Source organism: Tamandua tetradactyla, chromosome 2 (assembly GCF_023851605.1).
Source record: "Tamandua tetradactyla isolate mTamTet1 chromosome 2, mTamTet1.pri, whole genome shotgun sequence".
NCBI classification, from domain to species: Eukaryota; Metazoa; Chordata; class Mammalia; order Pilosa; family Myrmecophagidae; genus Tamandua; species Tamandua tetradactyla.
Genome location: NC_135328.1, coordinates 164308493 through 164334977, shown reverse-complemented (window position 1 = coordinate 164334977; position 26485 = coordinate 164308493). Strand labels below are relative to the sequence as shown.

Here is a 26485-nt window from a genome sequence, read left to right as displayed (position 1 = left end):
CACAAATGAGATAGAATTAGCATAAGAGTGGGGGCAGGTAACTGGGTGGGGATTATTTATTCTCACTTTACAGATGAGCTAGGCATCCAGCTCAGAGGCTTATTCTTGTAAACAGGGCCCTAGGGCACAAAACCGTGAGAGGAGGCGGTACCCATTCCAGAGTCACACAACTGCAGGGCGGGCACTTGAAAGCGAGGGCCTCCTTACATCGTGCATTTTGGGTACCTCACTTATCTCACCCTAGCCCCAGCTCTTCCTCTAAGGCCTCAGGGCAAATAAGTAGAAAATCTGGGGCTAGAGCTGTGTCCCTGCTGCATTCATGTTCTCAGTTAAACATCCAGGGCTCACGGCATCTCCTGGCTCTCTCTTTGGGGAGACGCATGTCTCAGCCTCTGGAAAGCCACACCCACAAACTGGTCTTGTTACACATCTGAACTGTATGTTTGAACCCTGGAACACAGATACCTTGGAAAGATGATTTAAATGCAGATCCTGTTGTGGTTTTTGAGGTTCCAATTCATGTGGCTCTTTTTCCTTCCCTTTTTCATCTTCACCTTCATGTTTAGAGCTAAAACATGAAGGAATAAGGGGGAAGAAATGAAGCTTAGAGTGGATAGATGAAATGAATGGGGAAATGAATTTAAGCTGACATGAACCCCCACCTTTCCTCACCCTTTTTTTTTTTTTTAATGATGAGGGACCAGGATCAGATGTACCATGTAGATAGCTTCCTGGAGCCTTTGCTTGCTCCAATCAATATCTGAGTGTCAATTCCTGCTTAAAATCTTCTAATAACTCCTAAATGCCAGCAGGATAACATATTATCTGTCATCCCGATCTGGTATTTACCCTTCTTTTGTTAGATCTATTCTAGACTCTCATAATTCCCCAAATCTAGCATCCTATATTGAGCAACTCTCTTTTTATTTGCTGTTTTCCTTGTCAGACCTACCCTTCACTGTATTGCTGGCGAAGCCATACCCTTCTTGATTTGTCTAATCATCTTACATCTGAGAATCCTTCCCCGATTCTCCCAAGCAGTTAGTCATACCTTCTTCTCTACTCTCATCACACTTTGTCCTTCTGTGTTACATTATTGTCAATCACTCTGATGCATTATGATACATCTCTTGATGGCTCTGTTTCTATGGCCTCCTCAACTATCAAGAACCCGAGCAATAACGAGGCGTAACTATCTTATTCATGTGTGTGTGTGTGTGTGTGTGTGTGTGTGTGCGCGCGCGCGTGCGTGTGTGTGTGTGTGTGTGTGTGTGTTCTGGGTGCTGACGCTGTGTGAGTCACGGTGGGCGTAGTGCAGTACCTGCAGGGGACGGCAGGCAGCCAGTGCTCCTTACTGAGATGAATGGCGGCCGTACACTGGCATATTTAACAGCTGCAGTGAGGAGCATGTGACAGTCAAGGTGGAGTGGAATGAAAAACACCAAGGAGCACCAACGCCAGATACCAGGGAACATCAGCATTCTTGGACAACTACTGTTCTGGCAATGTAGAGCGTTAGGTAGCTTGAGATAATTTTTCCACTACAATATTTATGTGGAAGGCAGAGGAAGAAGAATCCTCAAAGAAAAACCAGAGGAGGTGGTCATAAGGAAGGAGAAACACCAGAAGAGAGTGTTTTTTTCTGAAAGGTAACAGGAAAGAGTTTTAAGGAGTATCATTCATTTGTCCACTTACTGAGGTCCCTTGTCCAAAATTAAGACAAACTTAAACACTAGCTCTCCATGATGGACAGGGGCTGGGAACTGTGTGCTGGATTCTGATTACTACTCTACCACTTGCTGAAAGCATAAAATTTAACTTTTCTGAAAATCGAGTGGTCTTATTTATAAATGAAGGTCACAATGCCAGTCTCCATGGTTGTCATGCAAATTAGTGTGATAACAATGCTGAAAGCTTAGCAATGTCCATAGCATATAATAAATAGGTCTTCAATAATTGTTGATGCCCTTTTATCAGAATTATTATGTTCACATAGCACATTGCTGATATTTACCTTAAGGTATTTACCTGTCCTTATTGTATGTATCTTTATAATCTCTCTTCCAGTCCCCCATTCCTATCTTGCAGCTTCAACACAGGTTGATCTCCAAAAATAACTACTGGAAAGATTTAATATTGTGACTTCTAGGAATGCCATGGGGGAGAAGGGTAGATAAGTTCTGCTTTAAAACTCTCCTGTTGCTCCCCCTTCCCTCCAGGATAAAATCTAAATCTGTGCTAACACAGTAGCCAGTGGCTACATGTAATTATTAAAATACTTAAAATGTGACTGTTCCAAACCAGGTTATAAGCATAAAATATATTCAGATTCTGAAGACCCAGTCTGAAAAATATATATGCATATATAATATCTCAATAGTTTTTATGTTAGCTACATGTTGAAATGATAGTATTTTGGGTGAAATAAAATTTATTTCACCTGTCTCTTTTTACTTTTTAAAAATAGGACTAAAGAAAACCTTAACTTATATATGTGGTTTACATATTATATTTCTATTGGACAGGGCAAGTCTAAATGACTAATTGGGGAGCTTAGTGTCCTCTTGGATCCAGCTCTGCCTACTTACCCAGCTGCATTCCTTGCTGCTCCCACACTGTGCTTTATGCTCAAGCAATATCAAACATAAATTCCAGCTCATGCAAACACTGTATATTTGCTCACAGTTTCCCTCGTGCCTGGATCACATTTTCCACTATTTTTTACCTGGACAATTCTTATACTTCTTTCAAGATACGACTGAGTTACCTGGAAGTTACCTCTTCCAGGAAGCATGTCTGGAGCCTCAAGGTTGGTTTCTGTGTCCACCTCCCCCCAACCTGTGTGCTTTTACAACTTCCACAGCAATAATTATATATTATTTTAATTTACTATTTTTCTGGTAGTATCTCCTCCAAGTAACCCCCACCCCCAACCACCTTGGCCTCTACTCTCATCTTGCACCACGGATGGGGAATGTATTCTATTCATTTTTGTACTGTCAGAATCCAGCAGTGTCCGAACAGAGTAAAAACTCAATAAATGCTGAACTAAATAATTAACTGTTCAGCACGTACCTACCATATGCCCAGCACTGTGCTAGGTAGGTAAAGGGTAATGATGGGGGCGGGTCCTGCAATTTAGAGTCAGGCAGGAACTCAAGGAGAAGAAAAGGCAACAGCCTGCCCTGCTGAAGAAATTTCTCCCATGACTCAGCACTTGTGCCTTTAGTCTCAACCAGGAAAACTTGATACTTGCTTTTCCAGAGCTCACCAACCATGTTTACTCTAATGCATTACAAATAACCCCAGAGAAGGAGTGATAAAAGGGGACCCTCATCAGGTAGGCAAGGGCACTGTTACCTGCCAGGCCACTTCTTTGCAGCCAGGAAGAAAGAGAGGTAGCAACGATACCAAGAACAATAAAACGTGGTCCCTGCCCACAAGGAGGGCGCAGAAAATTGGGTGGTGAAAAGAGTGAGGACAAAGTGGCATATAAGCAAACAAACTACATAGCATGATATTAGTGCGACAATATGCATATCTTATAGTGGTATCACAGCAAAGGGACTTGTTACCTCTCTCTGAAAAAGGGTGTGATAGACTGAACTATGTAACCAAACTTAAGACATGTTCTGAATCTCCGTCTGCATTCTTTTGGTTATGAACCTATTATAATTAGGATCCCTTTAAGATATTATTTTTAGTTAATATATGCCCCAAATTATTCGGTTGGATAAAGATACCTTATAAGAGAAAGAAACTGTAAGCCAGAGTCAGGGAGACTGAGTCACAGGGAGATCTGGAAGTCAGCAAGAACATGGAAGAGACAGGAGAGGTTATTGCCTGTGGCAGGAAAGCCAAGGAACCCAAGGATTGCTGGCCAGCCAGAATTCTACTGACCCTAGGAGGAAGCAAGCCTTCTAGCCTCTGAATCATGAGCCAATAAATTCCTATTGTTTAAACCAACTCACTGTGTGATATTTGTCTCCGCAGCCTCACACACTAAGATGGAGGGGAATCAAGGAAGGCTTCTTGCAAGAGGGGACATCTGAAGGATCAGTAAAAGTTTGCCAGAGCATTCAGTGGGAGTACATTAATGAAAGAAATGAGCAAATACAAAAAGCCTGGAAACAGCATGGTACATTTTGGAAACTAACTTTGGGACTCACATGACTTTTATTTGCCTATTTAGTTGGGTGACTTTCCCACCAACCCAGGCTCCTGAGGGTAGGACTAGTTCTCAGTCGCTACCACAGCAGATACATGGTTCATGTTTGATACTCAGTAGGAGGTGTTTGCTGAGTGAAGTGCAAGCTCGAGTAAGGTGAGAGATGAAGGGAGGGACAGGGTCACTGAGCACCTTCTCTGCACCAGCAAGGCACAGGGGAGATGGAACTGAGTTAGACACTAAAAATATTGCTGCCTGGAAAACTAGTTCATTCATCAAAGAATCAGTGGTAGGACAAATGTTTTTCCTTCTGAAGATTTTAACTCACCTAAATTCTTGATGGAGAAAACTCTTGCAAGGCTGAAAGTAAAGAGCAAAGTGGTTACTTTCATGTATCAACCCAAGTAAGTTCTTTGAGGTTTGGTTACAGGTCATAGGGTCTGGATGAAAAGGTGGGGGGTAGGAGAGATAAGGTCTCAGTACAAAGCAAAGGCAGATACTGACAACAGAAAATCATGTGAAATGCTGCCAGTGGAGCTGAAAATCAATCAGAAAAGAAAATGAGCATTTAAAAATGTGTGGTATGTGCCAGAAGGAATATATGATTTGACTTAGAAAAATAAATTCCTCCTTGCCAGACTTTTCAGAATCTATAAAATGAAGAACTTTTAAGTTGTATGAGGAAATATGAATTTGTGGTCTTTGATCAATGTTTCAGTGGGCAAAACTGATATACACGAGTATGCAAGTCATGTTGGGAATTCTCCCTTACTTGCTGATCACATACCCTCTCATCGGAATTCAGCTCTCACATGATCTAGATTTGGGGGCATTGTAAATTATAACCCATGACCACAATACAGGCCCTCATTTATCCAGTGGCCACATATATGATGACAATAATTATCTGGAATCTAGCCAAGAACCCTGGAGAAAAACCAAAATATCTACGCATTCAAAATGGTAGCTATGAAATCTTGGCACAATAGCCACGACTAATCCTTTGAGGAGAGCCTTGTAGGCCTTTGTATGGGGCCCACTGATTCTCATTTTACATGTGACTCCAGAGGACTGGATGGTCATACTGGTAAAACGAAGTAGGATGATTCTAGTCTTATAGCTCTGCTATGTTATTTATAGGTTATTTAACCTCTCTGAACCTCAATGTTCTCATCTGTAAAAGGGAGCCATGATGCCGGCTCTCCAGCTAACCCTGAGGATTAAGTGCTGGCACACAATGGGGACTTGGGAACAGGCCTGACCATGAGATATTGACAGTAGCAAGAAATGGTATCAAAGAAGAGATAGAAAAACATTACAGAAATCAGAGGCAGGATGTGTGGTGGTTTGGTATGAAGGCAACCAGCTCTCAACACCTACAGGGGTCTAAGAGCATAACATAAGAGCATGAACTGTGCCCCATCAGTCTCTCATGTTCAAGAGCACTTCATGTCATCAAGAACAGGTGAAATCAGATTCCACCTGCTCTTAGAAGTGCAGAGATGATTAAGTGAAAAAATGACTTTAAAATTTTTAACATTTTGTATTTTTTACTCAAGTGGGGTAAAATTTGATCACTTGGATAGTTCATTTGTGCAGAACAGTGTATTATTTGCCAATGTTATCAGGTAAGGGAAGCATTTTGATAGAATATCTCTACTTCTATTATATAACCTTTATATTTGTGCAGCTATACCATATACCCACAAATGAATGATCCTTAGAAGTAATCATAAGAAAACTGGATCAGAGAGAAGGTTCTAGACTAATGTACCCTGTGATAAAGGAGTAGAACCTGGACTGACCCGGTGAATACATTAGGTGAGTGCTTACTGGGTGTCAGCAGCTTATGTACTTTCTCACTTAATTTTCTAAGCAATTCAGTGAAATAATTATTGGTCCCACATGTATTAAGCATCTACTGCTATAGATACAGAAATAAAAAACATGTGCTTCCTACTCTCATGAAGGATACAGCATTTTAGAGAAGAAACCAAATGAGGCTCAGAGACATGAAATGCTCTGTTCAAGCACTCACTACTAAACTCTTTACATGCAGTTATCTTATTTCCATTCTCATAATGACCCGTGGGGGTACTTCTATCATCCCTGTTTTACGAAGTTGAGGATCTGGGATCGGGGACAGCAGTGATTCTCCTTGGGCCCTGAGATAGTTAGGTTCAGGTGTCCACTTGGCCAGGTGATGGTGCCCTGTTGTTCTGTTGCTGTGGTTAAATCATCAGCATGTGAAAGTCTGTGGATGATCACACCTGCAGTCGGCTGAGGAGTACCTTCTGTAACGAGTGACTTTTAATTTAATTAGCTGGAGACTTAAGAGAGAGAGAGATCAGAAGAGAGCTCAACAGCTGAGCATACCTCATCTCAGCACTCCCAGCTCAGCTTAGATGTTTGGAGATGCAGAAAGGAATTGGCCCCAGAAAGTCATTGGAACCCAGAAGCCAGGAGAAAAGGCCAGCAGTCATCGTCACGTGCCTCCCCATGGACAGAAACCCAGATGAAAGCTAGCTGCCTTTCCTCTGAAAACTATAAATTTGTAACTAAATAAAGCCCCTTATTAAAAGCCTATCCATCTCTGGCAGCTTTAGCAAACTAAAACATGCCCTTAATCAAGTTGCTCCATTGCCTCTGAGATGTGCCCAGGGCCACATGTGCCCAGCACAGAGTAAGAGCCCAGAGGATGTGCACTGAAGGCACTGGGTGTTTGCTTGAGAGCACAGGATATACATATTCTGATTGTGCCAAGGAACTCTTCTCTGTAAAGGGACAGTTACTAAAGGCCTGTCGGTACTGACCATCATAGATATGGGACGGAGAGTTGATTAGGACCAGCTCCTCCCTTTCATCACAAATTATCTGCCTCTGACATTACAGGAATCAAGCGTTCAGGATTTTAGCAGCTGGAGTCTAGAAAAGCCTTATAAATAAGGGGAAGCTGAAAACAAGGAATACCTTTTCTCCTTCATACAAGAAACTATTTAGAATTAACCCCATACATTTGTTTTACTTTTAGTTATAAGGTTGGTAAGGAGAAAGAAAACCATACCTTTTGGAGTTCTTCAATTCTAACTTCGTAAATTGCTAAAAATAAATAAATAAATAAATAAATAAATAAATAAATAAATAAATAAATAAATAAATAAAAATTACTCCAAGGCAGTTTATTCACTCATTTCTTATAGTAGTCAAGAGTAAAGCAACTATGAAAGTTTGCAGGGTTCAGTTTGCTCAGCCCTCAGAACATTCATCTAGATGAAACTTTATCTATGTGGTTTGGGAAATTCTAGAAGTCACTGATCATGGTTTTAATTTCTGCAGGGTTTCCCAGGTTAAAACTTATAGTCAGTGTAAGCATATAAAACGATTTTTTCAGTTTCCTGTCTTGGGAGATAGATTCATACTAAATGTTTAAGATAAAACACTGAAATTTAGTGGCAACCATCACAAGGCAAACTTGAAAGGGAAGGGAGAAAGGAAAACAGGATAATTTTTAAAGCCTACATCCAACTTCAACAAAAATGAGCTCCATAGCATGTCTGAAAGGATCCTCGCTCCACTAGTATTTTGTTTCATTGAATACAGCTTGAAAAGAGTAGACCAACAATGAATGGTCAAATACCTTTTGATTTTCCAGATAGTCCTGGGAATTTTATTTAATGAAGTGATGCTAATCTTAATTATTAACAAGCACCATTAGCAGTTAAGACTTTGGGTTCAAATCCCATTCTGCCACTTCATACCTGTGGGAGTTCAGACAAATTACTTCATTTCTTTGAACCTCAGCTTGCTCATCTGTGAAACCCATTAGTAGAGTTAATGGAGAGAGGAAAGGAGATAATATAATAACTGTAACATACCTGGCTGAGAACTGGAAAGTGATGCATTTTTATTAGAGTGATTGATTTTTCTTTGCTTAAAAGTTATCTATAAAGCTTTCACCCTAACCCTAATGAATACATGTGCATAATAAGTAGACTCGCGCTGTGTTTTAAAAAAATTTCTCTTGCTAGACTCATCAAGTTTTAGTCTAGAAAACTAAACAAACAATGTTGCATTTTTAAGCTTCTATTATTCTAAACATACAATACACATTGATAAAATCAGTGAAATCTTAGGTTTTTTTTAGGAGCTCTTGGCAAGTAATTGGTGACCCACGGAACTAACAGTCTGCGTGGATAATTAATTAATAATATATATTTAAATCTGGGTAACTGTATAGTTTAATTTTTGCTGGCTTTCATATAAAATATTTTGTTCTGTTACCTATTTTAAAAACTTTATTTAGCTATTTATAAATTTTAAAATAGCTATGTATGATGCAGTTTGCCCCATATCCATTCCAAGTTCAAATTTGCTTTCTAATTAAAAAAAATGAGAATCTTCTCTCCTCTCCCCTAACTTATCTACCCTTATGTTTTTCAGAGAACTAACAAATCATGATCACAGTTGCCTCTCCTAACTACCTGGGGGGAGTAGATAATATTAGTATTCCATTTTAGAGAGAAGAAAACTGAAGAGCAGAGAGGCCCTACTTGTCAAGGCTAGTAAACAAAGATATTACACACTCCAGCTAATAATTTAGTCATAATTTCAATACTTCTCTTTAACAAAGCAGAGGTTCTCCAAAGTGCAAGGCAGAGCTACTGTATTCCAGGGGATCAGGAAGGACTGGAAATTAGAACATAAGGATGTGACTGATAGCACTGAAGCTTGCCACTCACTTTCCACACAGAGTTATATAACTTTCTCTGCACAGAATAGCCTTAAGTGGGGGAAATGGGGGGTGGGCGGTAGAAAAAGTACAAATATTAGAAGACAGCTCTCAGCAGACCTCCAACTGCTAGCATCCTAGCAAGGTCACGTCTTGGAGGTGCTCAGCCCTTTTTCCATGTCCTAACTCCCTCTGGGAATGTAGACAAGTGCTTTTGACTCTTTGAACCTCTGTGTGCCTCATTTACATGAGGAAATGAGACTATTTTGCTAGTATTGATAGAAACAATAAAAAAATAGCAGCCAACAATTTTTAAACATGTAGCTAACAAACACTATGCTAAGTGGTTAAATACCTTCTTTCATTTAATTCTCATGATGATCATTATAGAATTTCCAGTTTTACTGATGAACAGTCATCCACAGAATTGAGTAACTTGCCCAAGGTCAATTAGCTAGTAAGTGGTTTTCAGTGGTGTGTGCTGGTTTGAAAGGCTTATGTACCTAGAATAGCCATGCTTTAATCCTGATCCATCTCGTGAAGGCAGCTGTTTCTTTTAATTCCTGTTCAGTACTGTAGGTTGGAAACTTGATTAGATTGTTTCCACAGAGATTTGACACACTCAATTGCGGGTATTAACCTTTGATTAGAGGGAAATGTGACTCCACCCATTCTAGATGGGTCTTGATTAGTTTACCAGAATCCTATTAAAGGATGAAACATTTTGGAAAAAGCTTCAGAGCCACGAGAGCCCACATGGCCAGAGACCTTGGAAATTGAAGAAGGAAAACGCCCCTGGGGAAGCTTCATGAAACAAGAAGCCTGGAGAGAAAGCTAGCAGACGTCACCATGTTCGGCCATGTGGCTTTCCAGTTCAGAGAGAAACCCTGAATGTCATCGGCCTTCTTGAACCCTTGATGCCTTAGATTGGACACTTCTATAGCCTTGCTTTAATTTGGACATTTTCACAACCTTAGAACTGTAAACTTGCAACTTAATAAATTCCCCTTTTTAAAAGCCATTCGGTTTCTGGTATATTGCTTTCCGGCAGTTTACAAACAAGAACAAATGGCAACATGTTAGCTGTATGTTTTTAGTAAATTGCTCTTTATCAAGCTGAGGAAGTTTCCATCTATTCCTATTTTTTATGAGAATATACATTTTTTTTTAGTTTGACACTATACTTTATTTGTAACTATAACATCTCTCTTTCTTTTTTAACTGATCAACCACAAGCAGGCAAGAAGTTCTCTTCTGAATGGAACTGCTTCCACAGTCCCTTGGATATCAATAGGTAAATTATAAAGGTCATTTTTGAATTTTAGTTCTCTTCTCTTTTACAGCACTTCTAAGCAATGTGTGAGACACACCACAGAGGTGGGGAAAACCATCTTCTTCATTGTAGAGAATAAAAAAATAAAACTGACAAAACGCTAAATCATGCCTTTGATGATGTCAAAGGACGATGGATCCACCTCTTATTTGAACAATTACATCCCCTGGAGTGTCCGAGCCTTTGTAGGGTCCTGTTGATAACAAGATCCACCAGGGCTCTGAACAACGCACTAAAAGAGCATTTCCACCACTTACATTTGCCAGTTCTTTGAGAGAGGGCAGGGATTATTCTGTTTTACCCAGAGGGACATGCAGAAATTGTGGAAGGATGGATTACATTCTCCCCAGACCACAATAGAGACAGGCTGAGCAAAATATAATGTGAATAAAATGTGAGTTTCACATTATAATTCTACCACTTATTACTTGTGTAACTTTGTGGCAAGTCAGTCTCCCTGATCTTTAGTTTCATCTCTCTCACAATGGGTTAATAAAGTCACTATATCATCAGGGGTAACATGGAACTGTAGCACGTGATACAGACTCAATAAACACTACTGTTTATTCCAGTACTAATATTTATGACTTTTGCAGAGAATTGACTGAATTTATAGGCACACACACACAGAAATGTAGAAGTGTTATGAATTCCTGCTTTTTCAACTTTCTCATTTGAGAAGCTCTGAGGTTGTTAGCAATTCCAGAGGCAGGGAGTGTGAGGTCTGAACAAGTGTTCAGAACCATTAAATAAATCCTCTGCTCTTTTCCAGACTGAATCCAGGAGTCTAATACTTATGGTCTGTTATCTTCTTCTCTACTCACTGAGTAACCAGGGAACTTCAAGAGAGACACCACAAAAAGTGATGAAGTTTCTTATAGGTAAAGAGGGAAGAAAAATAAATCACCATATCTTGATTTCCCCTTCTACATATCTACACAAGGCAAAGCAGTTAAATAGATTGGTGAGAAAGAGAAAATAAGAAGATAGCAGTAGGAGCCATTGAGATAGCACTGATGCACAATTGGATTTATTTTTTATGACACAGAAAAGATGAGAGAGAAAGAAAAAGATGGTAGAGCAAGGTGGCTATGCACTTTTAAACTTACAGTCAGCTAGGGGAAAATACCATTTTTGACACATTTTCATCTATGCACTTTTAAACTTACAGTCAGCTAGGGGAAAATACCATTTTTGACACATTTTCATTCCACACAGGATTACAGCATTAATTGACTTAGTAGACTTACAATCAGCAATGTCTTTTGCAGTGCACAGGTCAATGGAGTTGCCAGAATGTCTTAGATATGAAATTGTTGCCTCGTAATTATGAGGTTCTTCAAATTCAGCACTGAGAAGCATGGAGAAAAAAACATTACTTAAAAAAATTTAACACATTTTAAAACTTTATATTCATTCATCACTAGGGAAATAAAATAAGTATGTCTGGTCAATATGGTGACCTAAGCAGATACAGAAGGCATGCATCCTTATTCTAAACACGTAGACATTCTGGATAAAATATAAAAATGCAAAGAACTGTACAAAGAACACACAACTCACCTAGAAATTAATAAGTGAAATCTCAGGTACCCAACATAGAAAGACAACTTATAATCAAAGCTGTAAGTGAGAATTTCAGCCAAGAGACCAAAAGGGAAATTGGGATCATATAAAGAAAGCTCTTAATTACTGGGGAATGGGGATTTAATGTCTGAAAAAGAAGGTGGATCTGAACCACAGGTAGAACTAAGCTGTCAGCATGAAGTACAGAGTGACAAAATGCTGCCCTGTCTGTGAGACAAGACCTACAAAATATCTTTCCATTATCCTTAGAAGTAATAGGGAAGCTTGCTATCTGGCTAAGGACATAGGAACTAAAAGAAACACCCCTGAGAAATCAGAAATCCAGACTGAAAGTGCAGGTATGGGATGTAAACACACACTTTCTGTGTATTTCAGAGACACAGAGTCAAAATAGGTATTTAAAACCCCCACAGTAAAGGCAAGCCTAAAATCATATTGCAAAGATACTCCCGAAATCATGGTGCTTTGGGTTTCAAAACAAATACAATCCCCAATCAAAACAAGCTTACAGTCAAAAACTGAAAAACACATGAGGAGATAAGCCATTATGAGATAGTAGACAGCTAATAAGAGAATTAAATAATAAAATAATATGAAAATTACTTAAAAGATATGTGTTTTAAGTGTTCAAACAAATTAAAGAGGAAAATAAAAGCTATTAGGCAAAAAAAAAGAGATAGCATTAAAAATATGTAGATTTGGGGACAGAAGAAAGGAATTATAGAAATCATAAACATAGATCTTAAACAAATAATTTAATCTAGAGATTGAAAACTCAAATTAGACACAGCTGGAAGAGAGAATTAGTGAATTAATTAGATCTAAAAAAAATTACCAAGAATGTAGCAGAGATAAAAAGATGGAAAAGATTAAAAGAGAAGTTAAGAAATATGTAGGATCAAATGAGAGGGTCCAACACACATATAATGGATATTCTAAAAGGAAAGAAGAGAATAATGAAAAAGAATCAATATTGAGATGGTAATAGCTAAGACCCTTTAAAAGTGAAAAGGGACATGAATTACTTCACAGATGCAGCTTCAATAATGAGAAATAATGATAAATACACACTTAAAAAGTTTATAATTAACATAAAGACAAAAGAAATTTTCAAGAGCTGACTGACGGAAAAGAGATTATCTACTAAGAAACAGCAATCAGATAACAACAGGCTTCTCATTAGCAACAATAGATGGTAGAAACTGTGGATAATAAATGTTAAAGGAAGAGATCTGTGAATATAAAATTCCATTCCAGTTAAATTAATACTTAAAGGTGAGAGGAAAACTACATTCTCAAAATGTAGAAACATGCATTTTTGGCAAGTGTGCCAAGTTTCCTCAATGAGGACAGAATAATCTCTTCAACAAATCATGCTAGAAAAACTGGATACCCACATGCAAAAGAATTAAAGTGTACCCTTATCTCACACATATCCAAACAGGAACTCAAAATGAATCAATGACATAAATATCAGAGGTAAAACTATAAAATTTTTAGAAGAAAACAGGGAAATATCTTCAGAGTCTTACATAGACAAAGGATTCTTAGACTTTACACCAAAAACCACAAGCAAAAAAAGAAAAAATAGACAAATAGGACTTCTTCAAAATTTAAATCTAAGAACATTATCAAGAAAATGAAAAGGCAACTAGCAGAACATCACGAAGTAATTGGAAATCATATATCTGATAAGGGTTTAATATCCAGAATATATAAACAACTCCTACAGCTCAACAACAAAAAGACAAACAACTCAGTCAATAAGCACATGAAAAGATTCTCATCATCATTAGCTTTTAGGGAAGTACAAATCAAAACCACAGTGATACCACTTTATACCATTTTAAAAATGAAAATAACAACACTTAGCAAGGATATGGAGAAGTGGGGACTCTGTACTGTTGATGAGAATGTAATTAAAATGCCAGAGCCCTTGTGGAAAACAGTTTGGTGGTTCCTCAGATTGTTAAGTATAGAATTACCATATAACCCAGTAGTCTCATTTATAGTTATTTATCTGAAAGAATTGAAAGCAGAGACTCAAAAAAATATCTGTATTCCAGTTTTCATAGCAGCATTATTCACAATACCCAAAAGGGGAAAACAACCTAAAAACCCATCAACAGATGAATGGAAAAAACACAATGTGGTATATACATACAATAGAATATTACACAGCCATAAACAGTAATGGGGTACTGATACATGCTAGAACATAGATGAACCCTGAAGATATCATGTTAAGTGAAATAATCGACACACAAAAGGGCAAATGTCATATAATTTCACTTATATGAAATAACTAAAAAGTACAAAGTCATAGAGACAGACTGTAGATTACAGGTTACCAAGGTAAGGAGTGGGGGTTGGTGGAGGGATTCGGGAGTTAATGCTTAATTGGTACAATTTCTGTTTGGGGTGATTTAAATGTTCTGGTAATAGATGGTGGTGATGGTAGCCCATTATGCATGTAACTAACACAACTGAGTTGTGTAATTAAAAGTGGCCCACATGGGAAATTTTAAGTTGTATATGTGTTACAAGTTTAACAAACAAAAGAAAACCATGCATTTACTACTCAGAGACCCAGCAAAAAGGAAGTTGAACTAGTAGCAAAATAGGAATAGAAACAATGGTGAACGAATATATTGACAAAACTATAGGTAATTATAAATAAATATTGACTGGGAAATGTAACAAGACAGAACTAAAGTTTTAAATTAGATGGGAAAAACAGTAGTAGAGAGGGTGACAGGGGTTAAGATCTTTGCATTACTCAGGAACCGGACAGAGATTTTTATTAACATTTGACTGTGTTAATTGGGAATGTCAAAAAAATTTAACTGTACACACTAAGAAGAATAGAAATATGATATTTCTCTTCTAAACTAGACAGAGAACATGAAACGAGAAATCTTAAATGTTAACAAAGGCAGGAAAAGAAGAAAAATGAAAGTAAAAATATTGCATGTTATATTTAAAACATAATTTAATAGGAAAGAGTCCAAATAGATTAAGAATCACAATAAATATACATAGATTAAACATTCCAATAGAATAGAGAGTATCTGATTGGATACTTTAAAAATTCAGCTATATGCTACTAGTAAGCAGCAAATAAATAGAAGGAAAGAGATACAAGCCAAACAACCAAAAAAAAAAAAAAAAAGCTGAGATGAGATAGGTATGTTAATATTAGATCATACTTCAGAAAGACTAATCAAGAAAATAAGAAATGGTGCACTCATGTGTGCATACACAAGCAGAAAAATTAGGGATAAGAAAGGGGCCAAAATTAGGTTTTTAGAAATCTAAGAAAATGCTATTTTCAGAAATCTAAGAAAATGCTATAATCAGCTCTCTGCCAGTACAGTTAAAAATTTAGAGGAAAGGAAATTTTTATAGAAAAATATAAATATGAAACTTTATTAGAAATATAAAATTACTACTGTGACTAAAGAAGAAATAGAAAAATATGCCAATAATCATTAAAGAATCAGTAGTACACATACCCATTTTTTCCATCTGTCAACCCAGCTCTCTTCTTGCCATCCATTAAATAATTTTGCAGGTAAGTGTTAATAGTCTCAAAGAAGAGGAAAATATCCCATATTTACTTTAGGAAGATGGTATAATTTTGATATGAAAACCACAAAATGATCAAATAATAAAAAATATATAGCTCAAATTCAACGTAATAGATTTTAGTCCAAAACGTACTAAATTAAAAACTAGTAAATGAATTGATTAATACTAAAAATAATTGAAGAACAACTAAAATTTACTCTAAGACTGCAAGTATGGCGCCACATCACTGCAATTCGTCACACTGGACAAATAAAACAGATTATTTCATTAGAAGCAAAGGAAAAAAAATCGACGTAGATAATCTTTCTTAACTAGATTAACCACAAAAAAATACACTTAATAGTGAAATGTAACAAACAGTTAACATCAAAATCTTATCAGGAACTCCTTTTGATCAATAGGAAAAGACAAATCCACAGAAAATTGGACAAAAGGATATGATAGATGTCACAGAAGAATAAAATTTAATAGCTTATAAATTTACAATCTCATTGTTAAAAGGGAAATAGAAATCAAAACAATGAGAATTTCATTCTTACCTTAACAGTTTAGCAAGAATCCCAAAATGTGAAAATAATACTTCATACTGGCAAGAATATGGAGAAACAGGAACTCTCTATACTGTTTTGGGAATGTGAATTGATGCAACCATTTTGGAGGATAACTTTTTTTTTTGTACATGCATCATCATGATCATTTCTTAGAACATTTGCATCAACTCAGAAAAAGAAATAAGACAACAAAAAAAAATTCATGCATACCATACCCTTACTGCTCCCTTTCATTGATCGATAGCATTTCAATCTACTAAATTTATTTTAACATTTGTCCCCTCTATTATTTATTTTTAATCCACATGTTTTACTCATCTGTTGAAAAGGTAGATAAAAGAAGCATCAGACACAAGGTTTTCACAATCACACAGTCACATTGAGAAAGTCATATCATTATACAATCATCTTCAAGAAACATGACTACTGGAACACAGCTCTACATATTCAGGCAGTTCCCTCCAGCCTCTCCGTTACACCTTAACTAAAAGGTAATATCTACTTTATGCGTAAGAGTAACCTCCAGGTTAACCTCTTGACTCTGTTTGGAATCTCTCAGCCATTGACACTTTATTTTGTCTCATTTCGCTCTTCCCCCTTTTGGTCGAGAAGGTTTTCTCAATCTCTTGATGCTGAGTCTCAGCTCATTCTAGGATTTCTGTCCCACATTTCCAGAAAGGTCCACACCCCTGGGAATCATGTCCCACGTCGAGAGGGGGAGGGCAGCGAGTTTACCTGTCATGGTGGCTGACAGAGAGAGGCCACATCTGAGCAACAAAAGAGGTTCTCTTGGGGGAGACTCTTAGGCCTAATTCTAAGTAGGCTTAGCCCATCCTTTTCAGGGTTAAGTTTCATATGAACCAACCCAAAGATTGGGGGGCTCAGCCTATTGCTTTGGTTGTCCCCACTGCTTGTGAGAATATCAGTAATTCTCTACTTGGAGAAGTTGAATTTTCCCCCTTTCTCACCATTTCCCCAAGGAGACTTCGCAAATACTTTTTTATTCACTGTTCAAATCACTCTAGGATTTAACGGGGCATCACTCTGGACAAACCTACAAAATCTCATGTCCTACTCAAGTTTCCATGTACTATGGTGTTCAATTAAGCTGGCCACATAAGTTATATTAGGAAATGCACTAGTCAAAATAAAAATTTTGTACCAAATAAACATTTTTTTGCTTTAGTCTCACACATAAGTTGAAGTTTAAAAATATGAATTACCATCTATTTTCAACACCCTGCAGTATTAACATGCCTTTGTTCTTCTTCATGCAAAAACATTTTTAAATTTGCACGTTTAGTCACTATCATTATACACTCTAGGCATTCCTGGATTATACATCTCAGTCTTTATTATCTCTCTTTCCTTCTGATTTCATTTGTGCCCCCAGCCCTTCTCCCTCTATCATTCTCACATTCAGCTTCATTCAGTGTTCTAACATTATTGTATTACAGTTAGGTAGTATTGTGCTATCCATTTCTGAATTTTTGCTATCAGTCCTGTTGCACAATCTGTATCCCTTCAGCTCCAATTACCCAATATCTACCCTATTTCTGTCACCTGATGGTCTCTGTTACCAATTGAAATTCTCCAAGTTCATTCACTAATGTCAGTTCATATCAGCAAGACCATACAGTATTCATCCTTTTGTTTCTGGCTAATCCCACTCAGCATAATCCTTAAGGTCCATCCATGTTACTACATACTTCATAACTTTATTCTGTCTTACAACTGTATAATATCCCATCATATGTATATCCCACAGCTTGTTTAGCCTCTTGTCTGCTGATGGACACTTTCGCTGTTTCTATCTCTTGGTAATTGTAAATAATGCTGCTATAAACATTGGTGTGCAAATGTCCGTTTGTGTCCTTGCCCTCATGTCCTCCGAGTAGATACCTAGCAATGTTATTGCCGGGTCATATGGCAATTCCATACTGAGCTTCCTGAGGATCTGCCAAACTGCCTTCCACAGCAGTTGTACCATTTGACATTCCCACCAACAATGGATAAGTGTGCCTCTTTCTCCACATCCTCTCCAGCACGTCATTTTCTGTTTTATTGATAATGGCCATTCTGGTGGATATGAGATAATATCTCATTGTGGTTTTGATTTGCATTTTCCTAATAGCCAGGGAAGTTGAGCATCTTTTCATGTGCTTTCGGCCATTTCCATTTCTTAGAGGATAACTTTTAATTCTAGTAAAATTGCAGTTATTTATTATTATTTAAGCAATTATATTTTTAAGTAAATATTCCTAAGAAACCTACTTATATTCACCTGGAAACATATGAGGATGGTTACTGCACCATTTGAAATGGTGAAAATTTAGAATAATCTAAATATCCTTCAGTAAGGTAATAACGTGAACAAATTGTGATATGTCCATACAATGAAATATAATTCATCACAATGAATAAACTAGATTTGTATGCGTCAGTATGGAGAGAATATCAAAAACACAAGTCTAAAAACAAATTAAGTTGAAGAAAGAAAAGATGCCATTTACAAGAAAACTTTAAATCCTCCCTGAGCTTTTCAATTCATATGTGTATTTACATAGTTGTTATCATAGGGTATGAAAATTGGATTCACACACACACACACACACACACACACATTTATTATTATACTTAAGCACTTTCCACGCAATTGTTTTCCCTTCTTCAGGTGACAATTTTGGATATTTTCAGGCTTTTCTGCATATCCTCTGCAATATTTTTAAGATTTCTGGATAGCTCATTTTGCTGAAAAGGAAGAATCATGAACTCTAAAGCATCAGAATTTCCCCCCTCAGTATGGTATTACCCTCCTCTCCCCCTGCATGAATTAATCAAGAGAAACTTTCTTAAATTATAGACTGTTCCATGTACCTCATGCTCCAATGGCCTAACAATCTTATCGGGTCTATGGTAAATTAACTTTATTAATAAGATACAATTTGTGGAAAAATTGAAAGAAGATGTCTAATCAATTCTTGTACCACTTTTGTCAGAAATGAATAAATATCTGACTTCAGATCATAAAGAATTTGAACTGAATATTAAAAAAAGGTCATTTTTCAAATCAATTGTCTTTACAGAGAAACAGTCCCAAGATTAATGTTTAAAGAGAACAAAAAAGCTGCTGTATATGTATCTAAACTTCCCTTTCTGCAACCTGATAATGCCTTTTATGTTTTTCCTCAGTCCCTTTAAAATAGATCCGAGATCCACTTTGATTTAATACAGTGTGGGTCAATATAAAGAATATAAAGATTTCAGAGAAGAAATAATTCTGCGATTTAAATGTATCTATTAATTCCTTTATTTCCACCTTTATGAAAATATCTGCCTTCATCTATCTCCAGGATTGTCGAGACATTGTTGGGAGGCAGCAAAGAATAATACACACACCTGGAGCTTGGAGTCAAAACACATAGGAGTTTGAATCCTAGATATTCTACTTTCTAGTTATAAAGTACTAAACAAATAACTTAATCTTTGGTCTCCTAGTTCTATAAAATGGTGATAATAAAACCTACCTTAAGGATGAATTGCGGAAATTTCTGTCCAGTATAGGACAGAAATTTTAAAAAATAAGTTTTGAGATTTGCATTTTGGAAAATATTTTTTACATAACTGGTTCCTATCTTACCTCACTTTCTTATAGATAATCTTTAGTAACTTAAATATCACATAAAACATTGTCTCAATGATACCCTGGACATTATTTATATTACATAAGCAATAACATCTCCTTACATACAATATGATAAAGATTTTTTACAAAATCAGAAACTTTCTAATTTTGTTTGCATCCTTGGGATGCTATCTTCAAAATAAATTTTTGAACAGTTGGGCTCTCTCTGGCTGAAGCAAGAGTAAGGGACCTCCTCTGTGTTTTTTCCAATTGTCCTCTCTTCCCCCCAACCCCACCCCACCGCCCCAGGCCATGGGCCTCTGTGCCTCTGCAGAATCCCTGCTGTCCTCTGGAGAATAATTTGTCAGCTTCTGTATCAGCTGTTTGCTCTGAAAAGGAGATCACAGAGCTCCAATCAAACCTCTTTTCACTTGGTCAAAGAGTTAAATTCTTAATCACGGTGGTAGCTACTATTTCTTAACGGTTTCCCATTTGCTACGTGCTCTGCTTAGACTGATTATGTACATCTCTTAATAACTGTGTGGTCTTGAGCAGTCTTAGGTTTTCAGATCCTTAATTTCCTCATGGGGTCACTGTGAAAGTTCAGCGTGGGAAAAACTGAGTTAACATGTATGAAGTACCTGAAGGGTAAAGTTTCCTTTCTCATCTCCTGCGCCGCATTATATGATGTTGAGTCAAAAAGTTCCTCTGTAAGTCAGTTTTGGAAAATCTTTGGAAGTGCTTGTATTAAGTAGAAAGATGGAGGCATAACAATAAGACCCTGCTACAACGCCATAATTTTTTTATTTATTGTTTTAGGGAGGGAGTGGACATAGATTGAAAGCCCAGTCACTCCCCTTTCTTATTTCAAGTGGCCCATACATCTTGGAGACAAAAGGCATTGGAGTGACTTAGCTGGTAGTCGCTCTGTGTGACATTATATAGGTTCCTGGTGATGTGGGAATACGAGACCATATGAATTTTCAATAGCCCAAAGTCCGAAACTGAGAAAATTCCCATTTCCAATAAATGCTTCTTGTAGGACCACTCTTCTCACCAATCACCACTATAAGAAATCCTTCTCTTGAATTAAACTATTGGTGATAAGATTTTTTTTTAAAGATAGCCAAGATGCCTAAAATAGATCTCAAAATGTGTTCATTCCAGGTTCACCAAGATACATGATGTACTTTAAAGGATGTTTTTCCCTCACAAATTTTTCAAACTTTCCTTTTCTATATATTTGAAAGTGGATAAACATGGGCAATCAATGGAGCCGAAGAGAATGGCTAAAAGGGGCACAGGGTTTAGAGAGACAGGTGTGGGGACCAATCTCAGTCTACCTGGCTGTGACTTCTCCGTGCCCAAGTCTCTTCATCCTCCAATCTTCTTTTCATAGAGAAGAAATGATATAATTGTGCTGTGATTAATGCAGTGCTTGGCACATACTGCTTCCTAGTTCCACCCTCACTCCCACTACTTACACTTCTACTACAACAACTGCATACTTCTACAACTTGTACTTCCACTTTTACTATCTCTATCATTACTTCTCCTACTTCTACCATACATAAAATATATATGCAATAAATTCTCATTATTCACAGCTATGTTCTGCAGAGTCTCCTTAACACTGAATTAGCGAATACTGAACCATGGCTCCTAGGGAAAATACAGGGTAGGGTCCTGTGAGCTTCTGCTCACAATGCTTTTGCAAACTGATCAATACATAACTGTTTTTTTTTTATGTGTCTCTGTTTAAAGACACCTTAGTTAATATACATTGTTGATTCATTAGTATTGAACTCATGTCCAATAGCACTATAATTCATGCCTGAATAAACTTTTCTAACACATGTATTTTCTCTGCAAGGCATATGAGTCTTCTTGTGCTTAGTAGGCAGCACTTTAGCACTATGCTTGGAGGCTATTTTAAGCAGCAAGATTACCACTAAGACCTACAAAAATGCAAAACAGGTGGCACTAAATATACTGCAAAAAATAAACTTGTTTACAGCATGAGAGCTGGAACAAGCAGGCAGAGAGTTCCTTGTTCGGCCTCAGCAGGGATCAGGTGCGTCTGGCAAACCAAATTTTCTGCTGCTCTGTGCATGTCTGCAAATGAGCATGAAAGCATTGGGAGGATTTATTTTGGAGTTACAAATAAACTATACATTTGCAAATTGCAAATATGCAATCTTTGAATAATGAGGTTGACTGTATTCATAAACACAGATATATATGTGTGTGTGTTTGTTTATATATTATATATTCACATGTATATGTGTGTGTATGCTTATATAACATACACACACATACACACAGACGTATATAGTATCTAAGCTCAATCCTACCACTTTTACCTCTATCCGACTACACACACATCATAACCTGACTAATCCTACTACGATTTCTACAACAACCAACAAATGAATACAATGTCTTCAACATCTCAGTTCTGGGCTTTAGGTACTTCTTTTCTTTTACCGCATATTTATAACCAAATCCTTTCCACAAAACCATGTCTAAGTAAATGTTATTAAAGGACTGCATAACCTCACAAAAAAACCATGTCATTGGCCCTGGACTCAGTTTCCTCATCTTTAAAATGGGCACAATGCCAACAACTCTGAAGCTAGGTTGTCAACAATTGATCCCATTCATAAAAAGTTACTGTTATTCACAATAACAATAGCTGATAATGACTGAGCATCTACTATGTGCCAGGCACTGTTCTTTATGTATCAACTCATTTCATCCTCAGAACTACCCATGAAGTAGATGCTATCATTTTTCCATGTTCAGGTAAGAAACTGAGGCACACTCCAAGTTCACAGAATATTAAATGGCCCAGCAGAGATTGCAAGCCAGGCATTTTGATTCCAGAATCTTGGCTTATTCACTGTGCTATATACAGCCTCACAAAGGTGATGTACCAGCTGAAGCCAAACACAGCATGGGCAGTTCACACTGCAACAGACATCATTAAAGCAAGGGGTCAGTAGGGTATACAGCAAGGAGGACACCAGAGGAGCAAACTATTAATCAAAGCCATAATAAAAAAAGAGCAGGTCTGATGAAAATGCAAAAGTAGAGAAGTTCTGAGAGTCCTCATTCATTGACTCACACACTTCTTTTTACTCTCTGAACAAACTATATTCACGCCAACATTATACTTCGTCTCATTTAATCCCCTTGATAGCACTGTGAAGCATTTTACAGATAAGGAATGGGAGGCTTGGATATATTTGGTAACTTGTCCAAGATAGCACCGTTGTTAAGCAGCAGAGTTGGGTCTGGAAACAAGGCCCTCTAGTTCCAAGTGCATCGCTCTTTACTTCTGCACTAAGGGTGACCCTAGAACCAAGGAGAAGCTAAAAAACGAAAATAATGAGACACAGGATGACTGTAAAGTTTAAAGGGCATACAAGTGGGTTTTAGCTATTTTTCAAACTTTTGTTAGGCTGATCAAACAATTTCACAAATCAATTCTTCTATATATCAGTCACTCATATGGGGAAAAGTTAATGGGAAAGTTATTATTCTCTGCAGGCCTGACATTAACATCTACAACATAAAAATATTATTACATAGCCTGTATTTTCTTCTTGAAGAACAAATGTGAGACCAGGCATGACCTTCTAAAAGCACTTTATCTTCTCCTAATGCAACTGCTGAAGCATATTCTTAATAAGCCAATGGCGACTTCTGCAGTGTGAAACAAAATTACCCCAAGCCTTCGTTTTGATTTAAAAGGCCAAATTTTATAATATCTGCATTTCAAATTTCAAAATGTCTGCTTTGAGGTGGGCCATATATCTAACCCTGTCGGTTTTATCATGAGGGAGGTAAGGTCCTTTTCTGAGCTAGTGGCAGGTCTTAGCTGGCAGCTCACTCCTAACTGTTCACTGCCAGTAGCACTGGGCCTTTTTATAAGCACACCCCACTATACCAAACAAATCAACCAACCACTACCACTGATCACATGTTCCTGACATTGCCAAGTACGTTGTGGAATTCTAGTTATTTATCTCAATCCTTACTGTCACTCCAGAAGGTAGGCATTATTGATTTCTCCATTTTCCATATGAGGAAAGAGAGGCCCAGAGATACTAAATAACTTTTCTAAGATCACACAGCTAGTATATAGAGCTCAAAATATGAATCCAAGGCTGTCTGACCCCAAAGTACTTGCTCTTAACCACTTAAAACACAGTCTCTGGAGAAAGGAGGAAATATTCCTGATGTTCTCGTAAGCAATGGGGACAACCAATCTAATAGGCTGAGCCTTCAATCTTGAGGTTCGCCCCTACGGAATGTATTCTCACAAAGGAGAAGCTAAAACTTCTTATGATTATGCCTACGAGTCATCCCCAGAGAACCTCTCTTGTTGCTCAGATGTGGCCTCTCTCTCTAAGCCAACTCAGCAGGTGAACTCACTGCCCTCCCTACTACATGCGACATGACTCCCAGGGGTGTAAATCTCCCTGGTAATGTGAGACAGGACTCCCAGGTATGAGCTGGGGCCTGGCATCATGGGGTGGAGAAAACTTTCTTGATCAAAAGGGGGAAGAGAGAAATGAGACAAAGTGACAGTGGCTGGAAATTTCAAACAGATTCAAGAATTTATTCTGGAGGTTATTCTTATGCATTGTATAGCTATCCCCTTTTTAGTTTGTAGTATATTGTGTGTATAGGAGGAAGTACCTGAAACTATTGAGCTGTGTTCCTGTGTGGCCTAGATTCTTGAAGACAACTGTATATCTGTATAGCTTTTACAATGTGACCGTGTGATTGTGAAAACCTTGTGTCTGATGCTCCCTTTATCCAGGGTATGGACAAATGAGTAAAAATATAAAGAAAAATAAATAAATAATAGAGTGGGGGACAAGGGGCAAAAAAACTGGGTAGAGGTCATGCACTTCCCAAACAAACAAGCAAAAAAACAAACAAAAAAACAACTAAACAAAAATTCAGCAAACAGTGCTGCAATAAGGGGATATTCATATAGAAAAAGAATGAAATGTGACCCCTGCCATGCAGCATACAGAAAAAAAAAATTGGGTAGATCAAAATGAGAGGGAGGGGTAAGGGGTATGGGATTCATGAGTTTTTCCTTTTTCCTTTTTCTTTTTTTTGTCTGAAGTGATACAAGTTTTCAAAAAATGGTCATGGTGATGCATCCACAACTATGTGATGATAAAAAAATCAAAACCCAAAAAAAGGTAGAAGGATTTATTTTAAAAAGGGCTATTACTAATAGTAACAAATAGTAACAAATGTTCTACACCAATGCAACATGCTGGTGGTGGGGTGGTATATGGGAACTGTATTTTATGCATGATTGTTTTGTAAACTCACAACTTCTCTAATAAAATAAATAAACAAACAAACAAGTCCCTGGACCTTCTGATTTTCATGTGTTGCTACGTCATTCAATTTAAATAAACTTTCACTGCACAGCTGCTGAAAATGAAGTATTAGACCATCTCCCTGATCTCAAAGTATTTATAATTTAGGGAGCTGCGGCACACCTAGGAAACTGGAAATATCAAAAAAGACTATATTATTAAGTTTCAATTTATGTGCCATCTAAGTCCATTCTATTATTCAGCCAACATTCACGACAGCAACGGTCATGTGCTGCACCCTCTCCCTGCACCCCAGCCCACACCCTGCCACTATACATTCCAAGCACGTCAGATTACCTACAGTTTTGAACACACCAGGCTATCGCCTGCATTTGTGCTTTTATGCATGTGATTCCTCTGTTTATAATGTCCTCACCTTCAATATCCTGTTTGCAAATTCCTATTTATTTTTTAAAATACTGATTGCTATTTTCTCTGGTCCTTCTATAACTATTTTCCAAACAGCAGCCAGGTTTGTGGTCTAAAAATATAATTCACACCTTGTGATAATTCTGTTTAACACTCTTGAGAGGTTTTACATGGCTCCTAATATATATATATATATATATATAAAATAAGTCCAACTCCTCACTTTCATGATCTGACTCCTCTGTATCTCTTCAAAGACATGTCCTACCATTTTCTCCCTCACTCTAATTTAACCACACTGCCCTCCTCTCTGCTTTGCAAGTAAACCATGATCTCTCCTCCTTTGAGGTCTTTGCAAATGCTGCCTGCACTACCTAGAGAGTCCTTCTCTAACCACCTTTTCAAATGGTCCCCCTCCCCACAGGTTTCCAGTTGTTATAACACATTGCTTTATACCCTTCTTAGTAGCTGTCACAATCTTTAAATGATCTTGTAACTTTTTTTTTTTTTTCTTGCATGGGCAGGCTCCAGGAATCAAACCTGGGTCCCTGGCATGGCAGGTGAGAATTCTGCCACTGAGTTACCATTGCACTGCCTTCTTGTTACTTTTTTATTAGCTTAATTTTTGCTTCTCTTGCTCTTGGATCTTGTATATCACTCACTGCTGGGTCCCGAGTGCCTAATACAATTCCTGCATGTCATAGGCTCCCAGTAAATGAATGATTTTCTTATCTGGATCCTTTTTTGCTGCCGACAGCAAAAATAGGAACTCCTACATGGATGGGTAGATGGTGTCACATCATTAATTTTTCACAGAGCTCCTCCTCTGTGCCTGGTACTCTTCTAGAATACATGAACCATTAAGAAAGACAAGGTCCCTGAACTCAGGTTCTTATGGTCTAGAATAATACAGAAAATTAACAAGCATGATACATATTATCATTAGAAACATTAATTAAGGGTAACAGGAAAAGAAAGCAATTATATATGAAACACACCAGACTCTTGGGAGAGAGAATATGAATGATGGAACAGTCAGGGAAGTTGCATTTAAGCATTTGTCACTGCCTTACATTGTGCTACAGCATTATTTTATTTGTCTTTCTTCCCAGCTAAGTGTA

The 26485-nt window shown here is 37.5% G+C and overlaps 1 protein-coding gene across 2 annotated transcripts in view; it reads right to left on the bottom strand.

Moving 5' to 3' along the window:
* FYB2 (FYN binding protein 2) overlaps positions 1-26485 on the bottom strand; it is a 140269-nt gene that overhangs the window by 49416 nt on the left and 64368 nt on the right. For both annotated transcript variants that reach the window (XM_077149519.1, XM_077149520.1), the window contains exons 5-8: positions 11481-11581; positions 7233-7267; positions 4497-4528; positions 466-568 (exon numbers count right to left, since the gene is read on the bottom strand). In XM_077149519.1, coding sequence (XP_077005634.1) covers positions 466-568; positions 4497-4528; positions 7233-7267; positions 11481-11581 — 271 coding nt within the window. The remainder of the gene's footprint in view (positions 1-465; positions 569-4496; positions 4529-7232; positions 7268-11480; positions 11582-26485) is intronic.